Source organism: Thalassophryne amazonica, chromosome 13 (genome assembly GCF_902500255.1).
Source record: "Thalassophryne amazonica chromosome 13, fThaAma1.1, whole genome shotgun sequence".
NCBI lineage: Eukaryota > Metazoa > Chordata > Actinopteri > Batrachoidiformes > Batrachoididae > Thalassophryne > Thalassophryne amazonica.
In genome coordinates this window covers 10,629,123-10,653,696 of record NC_047115.1, presented here as the reverse complement: position 1 = coordinate 10,653,696, position 24,574 = coordinate 10,629,123, and the positions used below count along the sequence as shown (strand labels likewise).

The following is a 24,574-nucleotide window of genomic DNA, read 5'->3' as shown; positions in this document are numbered from 1 at the left end:
TGTTTGTGACCAAAAAACAATTAATAGCATTTATTCATGCAGGGAAATCTCATTTGTAACACATGTACATTTTGTCAAGATGTGTTAAATCTCAGGAACATGTTTTTTACACACGTACGATTATAAAGACTTTTTGGGATGGAATGTTTTTAAACAAACTAGAAATGCTGAATTTATGTGTAATATAGTATAAAGATATAAATAATGATATGTTTTAGTTGCACAAATGTAGATTTTTAGAGAACAGTTTTGTTGCATTTAGAAAGTATTTGAAAGGATGAATTTGAATTTTAACTAACTACAGTATATGAACTCCTTCCATTATGTAGTTGGTCCTTCTTTATTTAATTTATACAAATATTTGTGATTAGTTTTGTTTTGTCTTTTCTTACTATTGAATGGGCTGTTTTTTATTTGATAATGTTTAATACAGGAGGAGGGGGACATAAAAGGCTTTTTTTGTTGTTGTTGTTTTCATTAATGGTATATTTGGCCAATAAGTTCAAGTTCAAGTTCAAGTTCAATGGACATATTTACCACAAAAACCCACTTCATTGTTTCAGTGACACTGTATCTTCTCAGGTCCTGTTTCATTGCTGTGTCATGTCAAAACTTCACTCACACTTTGATATTGTTGTGATTTGGTCTTTTATTTTCCAGGAAGTGATTGAAGCCATTGCAGAATGCGCCTTTAAGACGTCACCTTTTCCTGTCATCCTGTCGTTTGAAAACCATGTGGACTCGTGAGAATCCTTCCTTTGTACCAGATTGATGCTTTTTCTTTGCTTTTCTTGTTTTTTTCTTTGCTCATTTTGGATATTTTGCTTTACTTCATATTTTGGCTGTATACTTTTTTGCTTCTTTCTTTCTTGATGACCATATCTTTCTCTTTCCACAGTTTGAAGCAGCAGGCAAAAATGGCTGAATATTGTCGCTCAATTTTTGGAGAAGCACTTTTAATCGACCCGCTGGACAAATATCCTGTAAGAACACAGTCATAATCATAAAACAGTCGCCAGAATTAATACATAATTCAACGTGATCACTTGATGTGCCTCTAATCTGCTGTGTGTGTGTGTGTGTGTGTGTGTGTGTGTGTGTGTGTGTGTGTGTGTGTGTGTGTGTGTGTGTGTGTGTGTGTGTGTGTGTGTGTGTGTGTGTGTGTGTGTGTGTGTGTGGTGCACGTGCACACATGTAGTTGGAGTCAGGTGTTTCTCTGCCCAGTCCACAAGAGCTGATGGGCAAAATTCTCATCAAGAACAAAAAATCCCACAAACCCTCCGATAACACCGACACCAAGAGACTAACGGACCAGCCTGCCAATCAGAGCAACGAACCTGTGTCTCCTAGCAACAACACAGGAGGTAACACACGCACGTGCATGTGCATTTTGCACAAAAGACAAAAAAGATGCTGCAAAGCCTGTTTGTGAGATGACCGAGTGACAGTCCTCTTTTCAAACTGGAACACAGTGAAGTAAAGCAGCACTCCTTAAAGCGCATTCTTCCACAATCCACATCTGCAGGCAGTGATTATTTTTTTAAACCTGCACCTAGATTTCTTAGTTTTCTTTGTCTCTGAGCGTTTCCCTGATTGTAGGATTATTGCAGTTAATAAAAATGTTTGTGTGACAGTTATCATACGTGAATTCCACTATCTATAAATGCACAAGCACAAAGATGAGGAAAAACTTTTGCAAAAAAAAAAAAAAAATGCACAGTGATGCTCTCATTTCAGAGTACAACCAAGGTGCACTTACAGCAGGGCCTGCTAATGCACCTGCACTTAGTCATATGTTCAACTCTCGGGACCAATGGAGTCCAAACCCATCACTGCCCCGCCCCCTCAGAGATCACACCATTTGACAACTTTGCACAAGAACACGCTGAAACTTTGGTCCGAACTTTTACGTGAGGAAACAGGTGCAGAAATGGAGAGACGATGAAGGTGAAGACCTGTTTGATTTTAACAGATATGGAGGCTGAGAGCGAGGAAGAGGATGATGACGAAGATGATGATGGTAAAAAGGTCAGTGGTGATGTCATGTGACCGTGAGACGCCATCGTCCTCACGTCTGCTGCCATTTGTTGATGTTATGCAAATGTTGTTTATGCGCAGCATTGTGATGTTTGCTGGTTTTTGTGTTATTGTTTACACTAAATGTTGTTGGTAAACAGTTGGTGTTGTGTGTGTTGCTTATATTTGCTGCTGTTGCTGGAGTGTTTATTGATTCATAATCTTATGTTCATTGTTTTTTGTTTTAGTTTACCATTATTATGTTTTTTGTTTTGATTTACTATTAATGTGTTTTTTGTTTTTATTCACTATTAATATGTGTTTTTTACCATTATTATTTGCAGCAGGCATCTACATTATCTAAACAGGTTACAGCAGCTTGTTTTTAGGCTTGATTGGCGTTTTCCTGCAAACACAGAGTCGCTAAATTTGGCAAAACAGCTCAGAAAGTTGACAATGATCTGAAATGAAAAATACATGATAAAAGCAATTTTACTGACAACAAAGAAGCAGAAAGAAAACGAGGTGCCAGGCGAGCCGACAGGTGCAAAAAACAGTAAAACACATTTCTGTCTGCACCCAAGAACAATGAGATAAAAGTGGAGAAACTCAAACTGAGGAATAAAACATTAGAAACAGGCCTGAAGAGTGCGTGAATGTGTCTCTTTAAATATGAATATTTTCTCACAATTGTTTTGCTAGGGGTTTTTTTGGTTTGTTTTTGCTTTTTACTGTTGGTTTTTATTGTGTAATGCTTGTTTGCGAAAAATTACTGTACTATAATTAAAAGTCTGTTTTCCTATAAACCAGACCCGGACTGATGTATTGGTTGGCCATTAACATTGGACAATTTCACCAACATATCATATCAGCATAATTTGTGCAGATACAAAAACTTTTATTTTACCAAATAAACAATGCCAAAAACACTTTGATTGTTGGAAATGGTATCAATACATAGTTTTTACAGCATTGTTTACAATACTGTCAAGCATGGCTGGGCTCCTGTCTCCCCTTGGTCACATTAGCTACATGAGACAGAAGCAAAGCGACCAGCTGCCATTCATTTTTCAGAATGGCTGTTTTACAGCAACAAGAAGCAAGCGGCCTCTTTGCGTGCGTGTGTGTGCGTGTGTGCGTGCATGCATGTGTGTGTTGCCAGCTTGACTAACTCATAATTGCTCAGAAGTCCATTTTATGCAAATGCTGGGCAATGCAACATGGCAACTGCTAATCCAAGTGATGGCAACAAGACAGCTGTTTTTTGTTTGGTTGGTCAAACAAAATAATCCAAGATGGCAGCTCCCAGATGGCTGTATTTCAGTGTAAATCTCAATATGTTAGGCCTTTTTAAGTGGAAAAAATTTTTTTTTATATATATATATATTAGCAAATATGTCAGAATTATTAATGCCCTAATATTGGTATCAACCCAAAACAACAATAGCATCAACAACAACAAAAATCCATATCAGTGGGCTCTAAACTAAAGCCATTATTAGATGCCTGAAATAATTTTGTGGAGCTCCATTTGGAGTTAATTTTTTCATATAATGATTAAATAGTTTGTTGTAGCAACACATGTAGTGTGTGATCAGTTATGTAGATTTTCAAAATTATTGATTAAATCAATAACACTGTAACCATAATCATGTAACAAATATGTTAGCTGAACAAAGATGAAAGTAGAACTAATTAAATATATAACAGACAATTGAGAGCAGTTATTCACTCATCCAGCTTTGGCGTAAAAGCCTGATGGGAAAGTTTGAATATATTTGATTAATGTTGTGTTGAAAATGACAGGCGGCTTTCTGAAAACTGCAGTGTAAACATGGTGAACAGGGAAGATAGACTGTCTGTGAGGGCTGCAAAGTAATCTACATTCACCCACCACTTTATTAGGTACGCATGGTCAACTAAAAAATGAGTCCTAATGACTGGATTTTTGTGAGCTATATTTGCCTGTATGCTCAAAGTTTGCACTTTAATCTCAGAGTTTAATTTAAATCCGCACAGAGGCACAGACCCAATACCCACGTGTTACATCCTGACTGCAAAGAATATGAACTCATTACACAACTCCAGCTGCAGTTCTCTTCCAGCTTTTCCCTTTTCATGTCGTTGGCAGAGATAAAGCTGTTGCACACTTAATTACAGCATGTTGATCTGATTATGTAAATCGTTGCACCTACACGACTCCTTTATTTCAGAGTTCTGCAGAACGGGAGGCAGTGGCCACAGAGGAAATGTCGACTCTGGTAAACTACGTCCAGCCAACCAAGTTCAACTCCTTCGAAGCATCCAAGAGTAAGAAAAGTCCGACGTTTGATTCACTCTGAGACTGTTTGAATAATTTGTTCAGTAGTCGTCTCTGTAAGAACATTTTTTGTTCGAGAGCATCTTGTAATGAGCATTTTCAGTAACATATTTCACGAAAAGCTGTGCAAACTGTCAGTGCCTGCTTTGTGTCAAATAAAACTGAAAGATTAGAAATGATTTGTATGTTGTCCAAAAGTTAGAACACTAAGACCAAAAATCTCTCTTTGTGTGTGTGTGTGTGTGTGTGTGTGTAGAAGCGGCCCGCTGTTACCACATGTCGTCTTTTGTGGAGACCAAAGCTTTGGAACATCTCACCAAGTCACCAGTGGAGTTTGTGGAGTATCCTTGGCAACTGTTGCTACAGTTACTCACCACGGCAACTGTCTCAGAACTCTTCTCTTTTCATTTTTTACTTTTCTGGTCTGTGCTGTCCTCTGCAGTGAGGAGTGTGCAGACAGATACAGGGAGAAACCATACTGCTGCTCCACACACACAAGGCAGATAATATGATAAAGTGACAAGGCAGTAAGTGTGAAATTAATGACACCCTGTGCAAACAAGGATATTGGTTGTCTGTTTTTTTTTTTTTTTTGGGGGGGGGGGGTTTGTATCTATAACAATAAAAACATGTAAAATCCTATGATTTTTTTAAAATAAACATTATATATTATTGACGTAGTAGTCATCCTTAACCTTTAATTATCCAGATATAATAAATCCCAGTTAAGCCGTATCTACCCAAAAGGAACCAGAGTGGACTCATCAAACTTCATGCCTCAACTTTTCTGGAACGCCGGCTGTCAGCTGGTGGCTCTCAACTACCAAACTATAGGTAAGACCACAGGCTTTGACCACTGTCCCCATGTTCTCTCTTTAAATCTATCAGCACAGATCTTTGGTCACTTTATTAGGTTCACCGTCCTCGTACCACATTGGACCTTGTTTTGCCTTCACAACTGCATTTGTTATTTGTTGCATTGATTTAACAAGTTGGTGGATCAATTTTTGTCCTCTGCTGACTGACATAATAGCATCACCCAGTAGTCATACTGTCATCCCACCACCACTAGCCTGAATCGATATTAAAAGGCAGGATGGATCCATACTTTCATGGGAGGTGATGGTCTAGTGTTAAAGCGTTGGACTTCAGACCAGAGGATCCTCGGTTCAAATCCCAGCCTGACTGGAAAATCACTAAGGGCCCTTGGGCAAGGTCCTGAATTCCTAAGTTGCTCCTGGTGTGCAGTGAGCGCCTTGTATGGCAGCACCCTGACATCGGTGTGTAAGTGTGTTTGTGCGAATGGATGAATGTAAGACATCATTGTAAAGCGCTTTGAGCTTCTGATGTAGATGGAAAAGCGTTATATAAATGCAGTCCATTTCCATTTACTCTGCTGTCTGAAGCTCATCTGCTTTAAGGTTGGACATTCAGAGGTGTTCTCCATAGCTTTCCTTGGTTGAATTACTGCTGGTTTTTGACCATCTTTATCTGGTTAGACCATTCTGACCCAAAAAACCGCTGCTCACTAGATGTTTCTTCTTTTTTGTACCATTTTCTGTAGACCACCGAGATTGTAAATGCTCACACCAGATTGTTTGGCATCAAGAACAATGCCACATTTAAAGGTACTTAAATCATCTTTCATCCACATTCTGATGCTGAGTTTGAACCTCAGCAGACCCACTTGACCATGTCTACTTGTACTGAGTTTCTCTCGTGTGATTGGTTGGTTACATATTTGATAGGGCAATCCTCCGTGAAGGATCTGGATTTACTCTGATCTGGATTTACACTGAACTGCATTTGTAGGAAATCAACAAACCTGATAGGTGCATATCTTTCCATATGAACCAGAAGCTCAAAGCACTTTGATGATGTATCACATTAACCCTTTCACACACTATGCAAGGCTCTCAACTGAACACTGGGAGCAATTTGGGGATTAACCTTGCCCAAGGGCCCCCACACTGATAGGGATTTGAACTGAGGTTCTTGTGATCTTAAGTCCATCACTTTAACCACACCATCACCTCCCCTAAGCAATACAGCACAAGTGTCATCGTCCATCCAGTGCAGTTTTTATTATCACATCTAGTGCCCATTTCATTATAGGAATATTAAAATACAGGCTTTTATCCTGGAAATATAATGAAATCTGCAAAGATTTAATCATGAAAAATGTCCTGAATCCTGCAGACCAATATTTCTGAACTTCAAATGAGCAGATCGATGGACATAATGTAAACACAGTGTGTCCACCATCTGGTGGTGGAATTGCAGTAATGCACACACAGATGGGACAAACAAAGTTTGGTCAAATTTAAAAAGAAAGTAATTATTAGTGTCAACATTTGTATCCAGATCACCATCATTTTGCAAATTGACAGCCCCTCATGCAAACCCACAATCCTATTTCCCAACTGTAGCCATCAATCCAGGTGGTACGAGAATGTTTCTTTGGCCTCATCTAGTAGATGTAGTCCTCAGCAACAAGGCACTTGTGTGGTGGGTCGTGATGGAGAAAATGTACCACGTGGGTGTTGTGTAATAGCTGACAGTCACGATGAATGTAAAAGGCCTCATCTTTAGCTGCTTGAGTAGCACTTAATTTGACACAAAGTCATTCCAGTGATACCCAAGGATTGTCCAGAGAGACCTCGTAACAATGCCACCAACCATCTTCATAGCTCACAAATTGGCAGAGGATGTTGTTGGCATCCGGCTGAGAAAATGACATGTTTTATAGTTGTAACATTTGTACTAAAATGGTCTGAAAATAACTTCTACAAACAGGCACCACTGTAAATGTATCATTCAATGACTTTTGGAAGAACTAGTAACGGCAGACCATTCATTATGACCAGGAGAAGGGATTCTATTTATTTATTTATTTTATTTTATTTTATTTATTTATTTTGTATGTTGGAGTTGAATATAAACACCTGAGGTCAGTTCTGGTCTCACACCGGTTCGTTGTTCCAGATTTGTCCATGCAGCTGAACCTCTTCATGTATGAGTACAACGGTCGGTGCGGCTATAGATTGAAGCCTGAGTTCATGAGGCGACCCGACAAACACTTTGACCCCTTCACGGAAAACACAGTGGATGGCATCGTAGCAAACACCCTGTCTGTGAAGGTACTATTGCAGTAGTTTGTACTAGTCACTACTACTGTACATGTTTTCACTGTATGTCATGTGATTTTTGTGTTGTAGGTGATTTCAGGCCAGTTCCTGACTGAACGGAGGGTGGGTGTGTATGTGGAAGTAGAGATGTTTGGACTTCCTGCAGACACCAGGAGGAAGGCGCTAAAGACTAAAACCTCCCAGAACAGCAACGCCGTCAACCCAGTGTGGGACGAGGAGCCCATCATCTTCAAAAAGGTGAATGAGCCCAAATAAACACAAGATAACAAATCTAAGCTGATACTAATAGCACCTATATCATCTTTATTTCTGACAGGTGATTCTTCCAACTCTTGCTTCTCTCAGAATTGCTGCCTTCGAGGAAGGAGGGAAGTTTATTGGTCATCGGATTATTCCAGTGACTGCCATAAGACCAGGTATTGGGTTTAATCAATAAACTTTTCATTCCTTCCTTTTGTGTGATATTGTTACAGTCCACAAAATAATTAAGACTTTAACCTTGGTTTAAAAATTGAAAATGAGAAGAAAAAAGTTTTCAAATTCAGACAATGCCTTTATATAGTAATAGTTGTTATTCTACTGGTAGAAAGCACCATTATCTTCCAAAACATGACCCAGTGAAACACATGGTTTAGAGCCAATGTCAGTGCAAAGTAGTGTGAAAAAAATTTAATGTCAAGATTTGGATGAGAAATAATGTGGGTCACAACATTTTAAATGTCCTTGTAATAGCTGATAACATTAAATATAACCATAACATCACTGATGTGATGTGTTAAATTGAGACTGAACAAATGGCCATGACCACTGTTGTCTCCTCACCAGTGTTGCTCCAGCATACACTCATTATGGCAGTAATTCTCTGCTCTGCAAAGTCCAGGGCCCTGCTAGCTCATTCGGCTATGATGCATTGTCGGCCACCGGAAAGCTGCAGGAAATATGAGTGTGTGTATAAATCCCTAAAGTGTGGTGTTTCTACTTTGTCAAGTAATACAAATGAGATGATGTCTTCTGGGAAGACACTGTAGTAATCTATTTAAATAAGTGAAACTTCAATCAGTTTAGTTCAGTTAGTTTCTCTCAAAGTAAGTTGTAATTTAAGGTTTATATTATTAATATATTTTAAGGAAAGTTGGTTGGTTGGTTGGTTGGTTGGGGGAAGCCGGACCTCCAGAAGTCTGAACACAAATGTGGCTCATATGATTACACTTCCTCACTGTGTTCTTGCACCGACAGCATCTTCTCACTGTGCCAGTATTTTGTGCTGCTAGAATAGCGAGGGCAGCAATCAACCTTCTTTCCCTGCAGCACCTTCACTCCAGGAGAATCTGCTGGACGCTCTGACGTCCAAATATAAATGCACACAGGTGCACTGTCTGCTTCATCTGTCTGACCTCTGTCAGACAGATGATGGAACTGTCCTCTCCCCCGGTGCTGAATTCACACCTCATGCCAGAGCTTTGGCCAGTCAGAAGCCTAGTCTGAAGCATCAGACAACCACAGGATATGAGTATCGTAAAAGTAACAAACAAATATGTTTGCACGTACAAAACATTTCAAAGGACTTGGCAGACAACAGCGGACAGGGAACACAATTAGCAAATGGGAAAAGGATTTTTACAGAACAAAATTAAACACAAACAGAAATATAAAATTCTAATCAGTTCCTCATATGTTTCCTTGATCCATCATGGTGTGATAGGGACTTAACATAGTGACTTTGGATCTTTCTAAATCTACACCATTGCTAATGCTTTTGGCACCACCTAGTGGTGGTTGTGTATGAAGGTGCTGCAAACAAACTTTCACCATTCCACCTGTTAGTCAGTTTTGCATAACTAAAACCTACAGTATGTGTCATGGCTGAAGGAGTTTGAGAATACTTTGGTTATCAATTTTAAGAAAAGTGCAGTTTAGCAGGGGAAGCCACATAACATGCAAAGCGTGGGTTTGAATAATGCCTGGAAAAACAAGAGGAAAACCATCACAATGCCCACAGCTCTTTGTACAATTCAAGGTAGTATTACTTTGAAATTTACTCATGACAAACTCATCATGAACCACTATTAGGGAAATAAATACTCTTGTATTCAATAACACAGCAAATAACATGGCAAATTAATAAGCTAACATCAGCAAGTTTTTCTCCATCACTCACTTTTAATGTTGCGTTTAAAAATAACAACATAACGTATGACAGATTATATATGGATCATATTTGTAGGTCACATTTTAAAAGCGATCACAATATATACCAGTTTCCAAGACATATTCCCGCAGAAAGAAACAGACTTTGAATTTTAACTCAGTGTCCTGGTTTGTTGTCACAAGAGACTGAGCGCCCCCTACATGTACTCTGTGTGTAATGCAAAAGAACATAAAGGGACATTTCACTGGATGTGAAGGTCAACGTTTTCTCTTAAGGTTATCGTTATATCGGCCTGAGAAATGAGAAAAACCAACCTCTGATCCTACCAGTCATCTTCGTTTACATCGAGGTCAAAGACTACGTGCCAGACACGTTTGCAGGTAAAACTAAAAGTTTTAATTTCTAATTTGTCACTCCTCAATTCGTATTTCAGAAATAACCACAGTTACTTGTTTTTGTCCAGATGTGATTGAGGCTCTGTCCAATCCTATTCGATACGTCAACCTCCTGGAGCAGAGGTCCAAGCAGCTGGCGGCTCTGACCCTGGAGGACGGGGAGGAGGACACACAGATGGAGGTCCAGCCTGGTTCTGAAGTTTTGGGTGCCTCGAAAGCTTTACTGCTCTAATGCCGATGCGTTTTGTATTCAGGATGAAGCCGACAGGTCTGCAGAGCGCAAGAACGACCTGAAGTCCCCTCCCCTCGAGAATGGACTCAACCCCGCCTCTGGCCCTGCAGGCCACACCCCCATCGCCACCACACCCAAAGCTGCCACAGCCAATCAGCAAGCAGCTGCAACAGGTGACATCCATCTACAAAGAAAAAAATATGCATATGCTGAGCATGAAAAGTAATTATTGAAGGATTTGAGAAATTCATGATGAAAATGGTAGTTTTTTTAAGTTATAAGCATTTGTTATTATTTATTAATGATGTCCTTTCTACATAGATGCAGTGAAATCAACTGCAAAGAGTGAAGATCTGGTTTTAAATGTCCTGATAGGTCAGTTAACTCAATATTTCAAGATTAATTCATAAAATCCCTGTTGTACGATCATTTAATATGATTTGTCATTAAAAATGTATTATGAAAAAAATGGTGAAATGATGTAATAGGCCACAGGGTCATCTTTGGTTATTTTAAAATTATTTTTACTAATAATATTTATTAAAATAGCTGCTAGAAACTTGATCGACATAATTATTTTGCAAAGGTAATTAGCAATTTTCCACAAATCCCAGAGGGTTTCTGAGGTGGAATAAGAACTGTGAGATTTTTGGCATGATCTGAAAAAAGGGGAGGGGCCAGAGTGGTATTATTACATTTTTCCTTAAATCTTGGTGAAATGCTTTAGCTGATCCTGGACTAGATCCCATTACAATCTGGGCCATGAATTTTGCAAATAGTTTATGATATTTGATAACACACCCAGCAGAAATGGATGTAATAATTTAGAATAAAAGTATGTACACTACAACAGCATACTCAATTTTAGGAGGCCATCAGTTCTTTCTGAGGATTTAATGTCTTGTTTAGTTGTTTCTCCCCCACAAACTCTTATATTCAGTATTTAGAATTGTGACAAAATAAGTAAATTTACATTTCAATTTATTTTTACAGCGTCAAATCACGACATCACATTATGCAAGAATATTCTGATTGTTTTTATCAGTCAGTGCAAATGAATGCTTGTCTTGTATTTGCATAATTTGTTAATTTCTGCAATACTCTAATATTTGTATTGGAAACTTGACTTGTATTGTTTGTCTAGTTGAAGGACCTGTGAATAATTAAAAGGAGCATTCAGTGGAGACTGTTAGTCAACTTAAAATCTCCTTCATTATGATGTGTGGAACAGAAGTCCCAGTGAGCACCATCGAGAGTCTGCAGCAGTCCAAAGTTTACCAGAAGGAGCAAAGACGTCAGTTTAAGGAGCTGAAGGAGTTGGTGAGGAGGCACCAGAAGAAAATCTCTGAACTCCTGCGAGAATTCAACAACAAGCACAAGAAGGCAGCCAGACAGTGCAGCAAGAGCCGGTACGTGCACGTGTAGAAAGTCCAACCCCAAATCAGAAAATTACAAACGTATTACTACTACTACTAATAATAATAATAATAACAGAAGCTATTATCATTAGTATTATTATTATTTGATTTATGAAGCAATTTCAGGTCAGAAATTTAGTGTTATACATATTAAAACAAGGGAGATTTAAAAAGAAATCTAAAAATGTAACAACCATAAAAACAGAGTTGAAAAAAGAACACTTCTTCAACCAACAGGCAAAACTGAACAAACGCATTCATCAAATAAAATTGCATATGTTTATTTTGGTCCTTTGCAATAAAAAAGAACATTTTTTAATGAAAACATTACAGACAGTCATTACAAGTAAAGCACCGCGTAAATAAAAAATATAGCTCAATGCTAAAATATCCTCAGCCGTATGAGCATGAAATCAGTGGAAGAGTGTCTGGAAAGAATATGACCTTTTGACCTCTTGGAATAGGTCAAGGTTAGTCAACTTTGAACTTGTCAAGGTCTGTGTCCCAAGAATGTTCCTTGTGAATTTGAAGACCATGGCAGTAATGGAACTGGACTTATGCTGAGCACAGACAAACAGATGGATGGACGCAAAGTCTTCTCAACACCCAGTGGATGCTCTTCATGCATTTAACACCATCATACCGAACATTCTCATCACCAAACTGCTAAAATTACAGATCCCCCTCCCCACCTGTAACTGGATTAAAAACTTTCTGATGAGTTACCCGGAGTCTGTGAGACTCCGCCCCCACCACTCTCCACACTCACACTCAGCACTGGCACCCCTCAAGGCTGTGTTCTGAGCCCTCTACTGTATGCCCTGTACAGGTACGACTTCTCATTATAAAATATGCAGATGATACCACGTGGTTGGACTCATCTGCGACAGGGACAAGACAGCATACAGAGCAGAGGTGGAGGATCTGCCACTCTGGTGCACAGAGAACAGCCTGACCCTGAATGTTCATAAGACAAAAGAACTCATCATCGACCTCAGGAAGAACAGACAGGACCACCCCCCCCCCCCCCACCCCCCCATCATAAATGGGGAATAGGTGTAAACTGTCACCACCTTCAGGTTTCTGGGCACCCACTCCATAGACCACACCTTGACCTCCAACATCAGGGCTCTGGTTAAGAAAGCTACACCTTCCTGCGTGTCCTCAGAAAGAACAAGCTGGGCACAAAGCAACTGCTGTCATTCTATCATTCCTCGGTGGAGAGCATACTGACATCCTGTCTGGATGTGTGGTGTTTGGGCTCCACAGCCAAAGACAGGAAGGTGGTGCGCAGGGTCATAAACACTGCCCTAAACATCATCGGCTACCCTCTGCCCAGCCTGGAAAACATCACCACATCCTGCTGCCTTAGAAGAACCAAGGCCTTCAGAGGACACCCCTCACACCCTTCCTACGCCCTGTTTGACCTGTTGCTGATCAGGAGACGCTACAGGTCAACAAAGTCCCACACCAGCAGACTGACAAACAACTTCTTCTCCTGAGCCATACATACTGCAAATACATACACTCACCCACAGACCCACTTCCATACCCCAATACCTCAACCCCCCCGGACAGCAAACAGCTCAATCCAATCAAACAAACGAACCATTGTTTGAACCATTTCCATCTTATATATCCTAAATAATACTATCCATGGGTATGAAGACAGAAAGGGCTATGGCAATCTGACATTTGACCCCAATGAACATGGCCTTCCCTCAAATGTTTGACCTCTGGCTGACCTTGCCAGAGCAATTCTGGAATCCAGTTAAGCATGTGCCAAATCAAGCAGAAAATCACATTTCTTTGACCATTGCCAAAATGTATTCTTTCAGGGCAATTTTGGGGTCATCCTTCATTGACACACGAAATTTGGTCTTGATCTTGGCCACAGTGGTTCACTTTTAGAAAATTTGACTTTTCTGAGAAATTCCAGAACCCACCTACATATGTTTACCAGGTTTGGTGCAAATAAAAGTAAAAAAAAAAAAAAATTACATTTGACCCCAATGCCTTGACCCCAATGATTGACCTTTGGCAAACTTGATCTTGCCTGAGCAAAATCAGAACTCATCTACATATGTCTGCCCCATTTGGTGGAAAATAGAGTAAAAAATCAGATTTTTGTCCATTGACTCTGATGACCTTGACCTTTGCCAAAACAAAGACTGTCACCCACATGTCAAGTTTGGTACAAATGTCCAAAGGACCTGCGAGGAATAAAAGAACAACCAGACAAATGTTTCTCAGTTTAATACATTATACAGTATGTGACCCAAATAATTAATATATGCTTCAATAATTTCAAAATTATTTGCAGCCTTAAAAGTTTTCCTGTTGTGGTGTGTTTGTGGTCATCAGGAATTCGCAGTCAGACAGCGAGAAGGATGATGTCCTCCAGCAGCTGAGAGACGAGCAACAGCAGCAGCTTCTGTCTCTGAGACAGGAGCAGTACTACAGTCAGAAATATCTTCAGAGAGAACACATTAAAATGGTAAATGGCCCCGTCCCCGTCAGAGTATGTGAATGTCAGACACAAACTGCTGCTCTCAAAGTCTGATCTTCCATCTGACACTTACATCCAGACGGGCGCTTTCAAATCAACGTAAGAGCCACGAAATGTCAGAAAATTCAGAAGACATTAGGATGCATAAGAGATAAAAGCTCTACTTTTTAAAACCACATTTACTCTATGAGACAATAAGACAATTTCTGGGTATTTTCTCTGATTTTCCTTCAGAAAAGCAGAAAGCTGGCGATGCTCTCATCTTATATGATTCTAAATCCATGGTGCTTTCCATGCGTGGTGTTTAAACCTCGTCCAGTATGTTGTGAACGTACAAAGATGTGTGTTTTTGCAGCTGACAGAACGACTGAGCAGCCTGGCTGAGGAGAATCACAACGCCCAGATGAAGAAACTCAAAGAGATCTGTGACAAGTAAGATGAAAAATAAGGACTTCAACATTAAGATCTTCGAGGTCAAGGAGCTCCAATCACAGGCATGAGAGCTGAAAGGGGTTTTAAGCTGGATCACCTCTGTGTTTGTGGGGTGTTTTTGACTACAAAATGTAATTTCCATGCTTGAGATGCCTGATGATTTACATTAGTTAGCTAAAAACACGTACAATCTTCTTTTTCTTTGTGTTGCTCCTATTTGGGGGCACCACAGGAGATCAACCATTTCCATCCCACCCTGTGATCTGCATCTTCTTCTGTCCCTCTTCTCCCCCTACCTGGTGGCTCCATCTTCAGCATCCTTCTCTCTGTATACCCTGGGTCCATTCTCTGCACATGTCCAGACCATCTCATTTCTCACCTCTCTGACTTTGTCTTCAAACCATCCTACCTGTGTTGTCCCTCTAATATGTTCATTCCCGATGCTGTCCATCCTCCGAGAGAAATTTGCACCATCTTCAGCTCTGCCACCTCCTGCTCTGCCTCATTAGTGTCACCGCCTCTAAGCCGTACAGCATAGCTGGTCTCACTACTGTCTTGTAAACTTTCCCATTTAATTCTTGCAGATATCCTTCTACCAAAAATCACTCCTGCCACCTTTCTCCACCCACTTCACCCTGCCTGCACTCTTTTCTTCACCTCTCTACCACACTTACATTATTTTTTGGTCCTTATAACTTCACCATTCCACTGTATTCCCTGTCATTCATATGTGATAATTCAGTAAGGTATATCTTATATTCCAATTCTAAGGTGGAACTATGCCAGTATACAAAGGTATATCTAAATATCTAAAAAGGAAGAGTAAAATAAGAGAGTAGAAAAGAGTAGAGTACAGCCACTTAGGTGCCTGGTCTTGAGAACCAGGGATGGTAGGTTAAAAGCTTTTTTATCCCATGGGAACTCTCCCTACCCACCCAAGCAGCTCAAGAAAAAGGTATATATAAGTAATAAGACATAAGAAGGATAAGACATCACAGGAGAAGAATGTTATCAAATACAAAGGAACCAACTATTTTGTAAGCTACAATGAACGTTGCTAGGTCCGGCTAGATAAGCTAACGTTAGCTGTTAGGTATAACTAATTGTACCCCACTCCTCCAATATTTGCTTAAATATAATAATATTAAAAGGGGGGAACAAGAAAAGGTAAAGCGTGTAGAAATGTATATGGAGACATAAGTACATATATTTGCAGAAAAGAGGAAAAAAGAGAAAAACGTCGGCCGTTTTAATCACCAAACCTGCAGCTGCCAGTGTTACACATCTTGCTGTTTCTTATTCTTCTGCTTATACAACCCCTGGCAAAAATTATGGAATCACCGGCCTCAGAGGATGTTCATTCACTTGTTTAATTTTGTAGAAAAAAATCAGATCACAGACATGACACAAAACTAAAGTCATTTCAAATGGCAACTTTCTGGCTTTAAGAAACAACATAAGAAATCAAGAAAAAAAGATTGTGGCAGTCAGTAAGGGTTACTTTTTTAGACCAAGCAGAGGAAAAAAATGTGGAATCACTCAGTTCTGAGGAATAAATTATGGAATCACCCTGTAAATTTTCATCCCCAAATCTAACACCTGCATCAAATCAGATCTGCTCATTAGTCTGCATCTAAAAAGGAGTGAACACACCTTGGAGAGCTGTTGCACCAAGTGGACTGACATGAATCATGGCTCCAACACGAGAGATGTCAATTGAAACAAAGGAGAGGATTATCAAACTCTTAAAAGAGGGTAAATCATCACGCAATGTTGCAAAAGATGTTGGTTGTTCACAGTCAGCTGTGTCTAAACTCTGGACCAAATACAAACAACATGGGAAGGTTGTTAAAGGCAAACATACTGGTAGACCAAGGAAGACATCAAAGCGTCAAGACAGAAAACTTAAAGCAATATGTCTCAAAAATCGAAAAATGCACAACAAAACAAATGAGGAACGAATGGGAGGAAACTGGAGTCAACGTCTGTCACCGAACTGTAAGAAACCGCCTAAAGGAAATGGGATTTACATACAGAAAAGCTAAACGAAAGCCATCATTAACACCTAAACAGAAAAAACAAGGTTACAATGGGCTAAGGAAAAGCAATCGTGGACTGTGGATGACTGGATGAAAGTCATATTCAGTGATGAATCTCGAATCTGCATTGGGCAAGGTGATGATGCTGGAACTTTTGTTTGGTGCCGTTCCAATGAGATTTATAAAGATGACTGCCTGAAGAGAACATGTAAATTTCCACAGTCATTGATGATATGGGGCTGCATGTCAGGTAAAGGCACTGGGGAGATGGCTGTCATTACATCATCAATAAATGCACAACTTTACGTTGATATTTTGGACAATTGAAAGGATGTTTGGGGATGATGAAATCATTTTTCAAGATGATAATGCATCTTGCCATAGAGCAAAAACTGTGAAAACATTCCTTGCAAAAAGACACATAGGGTCAATGTCGTGGCATAGGGTCAATATCAACAAGCAGATGTGATTTGATGCAGGTGTTAGTTTTGGGGATGAAAATTTACAGGGTGATTCCATAATTTTTTCCTCAGAATTGAGTGATTCCATATTTTTTTCCTCTGCTTGGTCTAAAAAAGTAACAGTTACTGACTGCCACAATCTTTTTTCTTGATTTCTTATAGTGTTTCTTAAAGCCAGAAAGTTGCCATTTGAAATGACTTTAGTTTTGTGTCATGTCTGTGATCTGCTTTTTTTCTACAAAATTAAACAACTGAATGAACATCCTCCGAGGCTGGTGATTCCATAATTTTTGCCAGGGGCTGTATTTCTAACACAGTATTCAGTAGCTTTGCCCTCGTGTGGGAACACATGTAATTACAGCTGATCATCCCAGTAACCACTTAAAGCATTAAACATTAAACTGGGATATATATATATATATATATATATATATATATACACTCAACAAAAATATAAACGCAACACTTTTGGTTTTGCTCCCATTTTGTATGAGATGAACTCAAAGATCTAAAACTTTTTCCACATACACAATATCACCATTTCCCTCAAATATTGTTCACAAACCAGTCTAAATCTGTGATAGTGAGCACTTCTCCTTTGCTGAGATAATCCATCCCACCTCACAGGTGTGCCATATCAAGATGCTGATTAGACACCATGATTAGTACACAGGTGTGCCTTAGACTGCCCACAATAAAAGGCCACTCTGAAAGGTGCAGTTTTGTTTTATGGGGGGGCGATACCAATCAGTATCTGGTGTGACCACCATTTGCCTCATGCAGTGCAACACATCTCCTTCACATAGAGTTGATCAGGTTGTCAATTGTGGCCTGTGGAATGTTGGTCCACTCCTCTTCAATGGCTGTGCGAAGTTGCTGGATATTGGCAGGACCTGGTACACGCTGTCGTATACGCCGGTCCAGAACATCCCAAACATGCTCAATGGGTGACATGTCCGGTGAGTATGCCGGCCATGCAAGAACTAGGACATTTTCAGCTTCCAAGAATTGTGTACAGATCCTTGCAACATGGGGCCGTGCATTATCCTGCTGCAACATGAGGTGATGTTCTTGGATGTATGGCACAACAATGGGCCTCAGGATCTCATCACGGTATCTCTGTGCATTTAAAATGCCATCAATAAAATGCACCTGTGTTCTTCGTCCATAACAGACGCCTGCCCATACCATAACCCCACCGCCACCATGGGCCACTCGATCCACAACATTGACATCAGAAAACCGCTCACCCACACGACGCCACACATGCAGTCTGCCATCTGCCCTGGACAGTGTGAACCGGGATTCATCCGTGAAGAGAACACCTCTCCAACGTGCCAAATGCCATGCCAGCGAATGTGAGCATTTGCCCACTCAAGTCGGTTACAACGACGAACTGGAGTCAGGTCGAGACCCCGATGAGGACGACGAGCATGCAGATGAGCTTCCCTGAGACGGTTTCTGACAGTTTGTGCAGAAATTCTTTGGTTATGCAAACCGATTGTTTCAGCAGCTGTCCGAGTGGCTGGTCTCAGACGATCTTGGAGGTGAACATGCTGGATGTGGAGGTCCTGGGCTGGTGTGGTTACACGTGGTCTGCAGTTGTGAGGCTGGTTGGATGTACTGCCAAATTCTCTGAAACGCCTTTGGAGACGGCTTATGGTAGAGAAATGAACATTCAATACACGAGCAACAGCTCTGGTTGACATTCCTGCTGTCAGCATGCCAGTTGCACGCTCCCTCAAATCGTGAGACATCTGTGGCATTGTGTTGTGTGATAAAACTGCACCTTTCAGAGTGGCCTTTTATTGTGGGCAGTCTAAGGCACACCTGTGCACTAATCATGGTGTCTAATCAGCATCTTGATATGGCACACCTGTGAGGTGGGATGGATTATCTCAGCAAAGGAGAAGTGCTCACTATCACAGATTTAGACTGGTTTGTGAACAATATTTGAGGGAAATGGTGATATTGTGTATGTGGAAAAAGTTTTAGATCTTTGAGTTCATCTCATACAAAATGGGAGCAAAACCAAAAGTGTTGCGTTTATATTTTTGTTGAGTGTATATATATATATATATATATATATATATATATATATATAGTGAATGAGGGTGAGGCAGTCTATTAGATAATTAATAGCTAATAGGCTAAGTTATAATTGTAGCAGTATAACTGTATAAGCAAAGGCTCAGATATAATATGTTTCATTCCCTTTCTTTCCAGAGAGTACCTCCACCTCTCCAAACTAAAACATGTATCAACTAGAAGCACTCAGAGAGCGCAAACCTCCGCCATGGCCATAGGGTCACTGACCCTAAAGAGATTCCCTCCTTGGCACAGTGATCTATTCAACAATTCAGTGTTACAACCCAAACTATGATACATACACTTTTCTTTCCTGTATATTTGACATCCTTGACCATGAAAACATACCACTAGAACTTGGAATCACTTTTATGTCTTTATTAGTTGAAAAGTTATTGTATATAAACGATTTTTCGGTAATGGTGTGTTTCTTCTGGATCTAGCTCCATAACATTTGAAGCTACATCAAATCTGATGACACCTTACTGAATCACTACAGATTCAGCTACAATTTGGTGTTAGTTGTGCATCTCTAGCTTCATTTGTCACCTCACACTGACACATTTTCTATTTTCCCTATATTTTTGCATATTCTGGATCACCAGATCCGGAATCCGGATCCGATCATCATCAAACTTTGTTGTTTGATAGAACATTTGACTGTGTTACACCCTACTTTTTTTCAAGCTTTTCTGCCTTGTTTTTGTGGAGTTAGAAACTAGAATGTCAAAATTCCCCCTATCCAGCAATGGTGAATAATCATTTAAAAAATTCCTGGATCCGGATCGTGATCTGGATCACCACTAAAATGTAATCACTTGTTCCTCTTGTCATTTCCAACCACTCCACAAAATTTCATCAAAATCCGTTCAAAACGTTTTGAGTTATCCTGCTGACAAACAGACAGACAAAAAATTAATTTTTGTTTCTTTCTCTAAAATTGTATATAATCATTCGATTATTAATATAGAAACAAAAATATATTTAGGAAATATTACAATTTGAAAACAAATGCACCCGAACGTGATGACAGCTGCAGCTGCTTAATGCTAACTTTTAACATTGAAAATGCCATGGACAAGCTAACGCGTTAGCATCGGGATCCGGATCGTGATCCGGATCACCACTAAAATTTAATCACTTGTTCCTGTTGTCATTTCCAACCACTCCACAAAATTTCATCAAAATCCGTTCAAAACCTTTTGAGTTATGCTGCTGACAGACAGACAAACAAACAAACGCGACCGAAAACATAACCTCAATTGGTGGAGGTAAAAAACACACATATATAAACGTATACAAAAAAATAATAAGGGCATTAAGACATCTACTATGAATAACTTTAACATTTTTGTAAAAAAAAAATTCTAAAATAAAAATTTGTTTTCTGAAGCAGTGCTGGCTTTCTTTCTTTCTTTCTTTCTTTCTTTCTGCAACAGTTGATTAAAAAAACATGTCCATTCTAATATTGTTTCTCTAATGCTGTAGGGAGAAAAAAGAGTTGAAGAAACAGATGGATCGAAGAAGAACAGAGAAGATCAACCAGGCAAAGACCAAAGAGAAACATCTGGCTGAGGAGTACGATTTCTAAACACAAAGAACGACAAATGTGTTGCTATGAATCTTACCCTAAAACCAGCATCTTCTGTTCCTTCCGCATCTTGCTACTGCTGTCAAAAGGGAACGAAATATTTGTTCCAAACTGAACTCACGCTATCTGTGCTGTGTGTTCTCAGGGAGAAGATTGAGATCAATAAGTCATATGTCAATGAAGTTGTCCAGAATATAAAACGGGTAAGAAAAAGAGGATTTTGAGAGACAACAATGCTGAAAATCTTACGGTTGTGACAGTGTGCTCGATTCTCTCTGTCATACGAAAATGATTTCAAGCCTCTTTCCGTGTGTGTGTGTGTGTGTGTGTGTGTGTGTGTGTGTGTGTGTGTGTGTGTGTGTGTGTGTGTGTGTGTGTGTGTGTGTGTGTGTGTGTGCGTGTGTGTGTGTCTGTCCCCCTCCAGCTGGAGGAGACTCAGGCAAAGCGCTATGATCAGCTGGTGGAGCAACACAATGAACTCCTGCAGGAGATACAAGACCAAAAACCAAAGGTAACACGAGGTGGGCCGGGGTGCAGTGTTGTATAAAGTAATAATCACACTTAAGTAAAAGTACAGATACCCATTAAAAAAATGACTTTTGAAATGCTACTCAAGTAAAAGTCTTAAAGTATCTAGTATTTATTGTACTTAAGTATGACAAGTAATGTACAACTAAATGTACTCAAGTATTGAAAGTAAAAGTACAAGTAAATGTTAATAATCAAAAACGGACTGATTTTTTTTTTTTTTTTTATAAAAGTTTATCTAGGTTTGTAAATGACTGGTAGTATTAGTCAAAATACTGAAAATTGTGCACATCACACGAAAACACTTCAGAAACAAGGTTTCAAAACCTAAACGAGAGTAGGCTACTCATGAGGTCTTCACAGGAAACATTTATTTATTTCTATATGTATACTTAACAAAATATAAACGCAACACTTTTGGTTTTGCTCCCATTTTGTATGAGATGAACTCAAAGATCTAAATCTTTTTCCACATACACAATATCACCATTTCTCTCAAATATTGTTCACAAACCAGTCTAAATCTGTGATAGTGAGCACTTCTCCTTTGCTGAGATAATCCATCCCACCTCACAGGTGTGCCATATCAAGATGCTGATTAGACACCATGATTAGTGCACAGGTGTGCCTTAGACTGCCCACAATAAAAGGCCACTCTGAAAGGTGCAGTTTTATCACACAGCACAATGCCACAGATGTTGCAAGATTTGAGGGAGCGTGCAATTGGCATGCTGACAGCAGGAATGTCAACCAGAGCTGTTGCTCGTGTATTGAATGTTCATTTCTCTACCATAAGCCGTCTCCAAAGGTGTTTCAGAGAATTTGGCAGTACATCCAACCAGCCTCACAACCGCAGACCACGTGTAACCACACCAATCCAGGACCTCCACATCCAGCATGTTCACCTCCAAGATCGTCTGAGACCAGCCACTCGGACAGCTGCTGAAACAATCGGTTTGCATAACCAAAGAATTTCTGCACAAATTGTCAGAAACCATCTCAGGGAAGCTCATTTGCATGCTCGGTGTCCTCATCGGCGTCTCGAACTGACTCCAGTTCGTCGTCGCAACTTTGCACAGCCATTGAAGAGGAGTGGACCAACATTCCACAGGCCACAATTGACAACCTGATCAACTCTATGCGAAGGAGATGTGTTGCACTGCATGAGGCAAATGGTGGTCACACCAGATACTGACTGGTACCCCCCCCCCCCCCCCCCCCCAATAAAACAAAACTGCACCTTTCAGAGTGGCCTTTTATTGTGGACAGTCTAAGGCACACCTGTGCACCAATCATGGTGTCTAATCAGCATCTTGGTATGGCACACCTGTGAGGTGGGTTGGATTATCTCAGCAAAGGAGAAGTGCTCACTATCACAGATTTAGCCTGGTTTGTGAACAATATTTGAGGGAAATGGTGATATTGTGTATGTGGAAAAAGTTTTAGATCTTTGAGTTCATCTCATACAAAATGGGAGCAAAACCAAAAGTGTTGCATTTATATTTTTGTTGAGTATATATATATATATATATATATATATATATATATATATATATATATATATATATATATACGAGGTCTGTCAATAAAGCAACGGTCCTTTTTATTTTTTTCAAAAACTATATGGATTTCATTCATATGTTTTTACGTCAGACATGCTTGAACCCTCGTGTTGCGTTTATATTTTTGTTGAGTGTATTTTTACTTCGTTACTATACAACACTGCCGGGGTGGAACACCGCAGGCCTAATTTCCTAAAGGTTTGCATGTATTAAAATGTCTGCAAATGCCATAGCACTCGGAAAAAAAAGATAAAGCAGATTGCATCTTTCAAATGTGCAAAATAGCACATATTGCCTTTGGTGCATTTGCCTTCATGAATATGCAATTTGAGGTGTGTCCACCCCCTGTGCACAAAAAAGAAAAAAAAATGAGCGGGTACTGATAAGGTCTGCACATTACGCCTTTGAAACCTTGATGTTACCTTTTTTTTTTGCGATTGACAGAATGCTGTTCCAGCAGCAGATACACTACCTCTTTATAGGCCAAAAAAAAAAAAAGAAAAATCATTCATTGTAAATGTCAGACATATTTAAAGAGCTAATGGTTTGTGCTTGTTTCTTTAAAAATAAATGTCTTCATGTATAATGGGTCGACCATAGTTCTGCACTATATCTGCATTGAGCATAAAGTACATTTTAGTGTGACTCCTGATCATTACAGTCATTGATGTGTGTCACACTTTGTCTGCGAAACACACAGACACCCATATAGGAGCCAGTGTTTGACATCAAGGCTGTGCTCACATTACACACAGCATGTGAACATGTCTATGCCCCCGAGCTATTAAAACAAGCAAACAAAAAAATGTCCCATTTCAGACATTTCATTACTGTTCCATCCACCATATTTAAGTAAACTGGTGAATAATTATGCTGCGTTCTGCCGGTGAAACACAGAGGACTGTGTCCACAGTTGTCTGTGTGCCCAGTTCTTGTTTTGGATTCTTCTTTGTTTTCATGCTTTGATTCTCTTTTTCTGGACCCAGCTTCAGGGCATTGTGGATGCAGAGTTTCAGGAGAAGTTCCACTGTTTGCCCGGAGAGATCCAAGCCTTTCTACAGGACAGGAACTCAGAGGTCAGAGGTCACAGCAAGTCTCGCTCACCAACGCCACACGAGACAATGTCAGAGGAGGACTGAAGGAAGAAGAGAGGGCGGAGAAATGTGGAGAGGGAAATCCATGAGAGAAGCGTGATGGTTCTGCTGGTTTGGTTTTTACGATCTGTTGCCCGCTGAACTGTGGCATGGGAGAGGAGCCGTTGGCGATTGAGGCCATTGCTGAAGGGCACCCCAGTAGTGGTAAAATGAGGGTGAGACGAGTGCTGTTATTTCTCCTTTCCCACACATAATTATCCAGTCAGAGGATTGAACCAACAACCCTCCAGTGCAAACCACACTTCTCCAGTATTTAAGGCCACCACTTACCCACTGAAGACTCGCAACTAAAAATCTTTGTAATTCAATGTCAAACCGCTGTCACTTAAACCACATTGTAGTTGTTTTATTTCAAACCAGCTGTGGGAGCCAAAATTATGAAATTGTCGTTATGATGTTGTTACCTGTTGACCAAAGTGTGTCTCAATCTCTCACTGTAATCTCAATGTTCAGATTTGCTATCAAAATAAATAAATACACATACCAAACATGAGCTTATTTCACTTAGAATTCACTGCTGGTTTCTGTTTT

The 24,574-nt window shown here is 39.8% G+C and overlaps 1 protein-coding gene across 1 annotated transcript in view; it reads left to right on the top strand.

Moving 5' to 3' along the window:
- The window catches only part of LOC117523306 (1-phosphatidylinositol 4,5-bisphosphate phosphodiesterase beta-1-like), a 79,509-nt gene extending 55,151 nt beyond the window's left edge, over positions 1-24,358 (top strand). The window contains exons 12-32 of the mRNA XM_034184795.1: positions 661-743; positions 899-983; positions 1,199-1,364; positions 1,973-2,028; positions 4,230-4,326; positions 4,593-4,677; positions 5,046-5,170; positions 7,322-7,476; positions 7,555-7,722; positions 7,802-7,901; positions 9,910-10,014; positions 10,098-10,210; positions 10,284-10,434; positions 10,583-10,636; positions 11,493-11,670; positions 14,044-14,176; positions 14,544-14,620; positions 20,697-20,786; positions 20,945-21,002; positions 21,224-21,310; positions 23,876-24,358. Of these exons, the coding sequence (XP_034040686.1) occupies positions 661-743; positions 899-983; positions 1,199-1,364; positions 1,973-2,028; positions 4,230-4,326; positions 4,593-4,677; positions 5,046-5,170; positions 7,322-7,476; positions 7,555-7,722; positions 7,802-7,901; positions 9,910-10,014; positions 10,098-10,210; positions 10,284-10,434; positions 10,583-10,636; positions 11,493-11,670; positions 14,044-14,176; positions 14,544-14,620; positions 20,697-20,786; positions 20,945-21,002; positions 21,224-21,310; positions 23,876-24,028 (2,319 nt within the window). The 3' untranslated portion in view covers positions 24,029-24,358. The remainder of the gene's footprint in view (positions 1-660; positions 744-898; positions 984-1,198; positions 1,365-1,972; positions 2,029-4,229; positions 4,327-4,592; positions 4,678-5,045; positions 5,171-7,321; positions 7,477-7,554; positions 7,723-7,801; positions 7,902-9,909; positions 10,015-10,097; positions 10,211-10,283; positions 10,435-10,582; positions 10,637-11,492; positions 11,671-14,043; positions 14,177-14,543; positions 14,621-20,696; positions 20,787-20,944; positions 21,003-21,223; positions 21,311-23,875) is intronic.
- Positions 24,359-24,574: the final 216 nt, after the last annotated feature.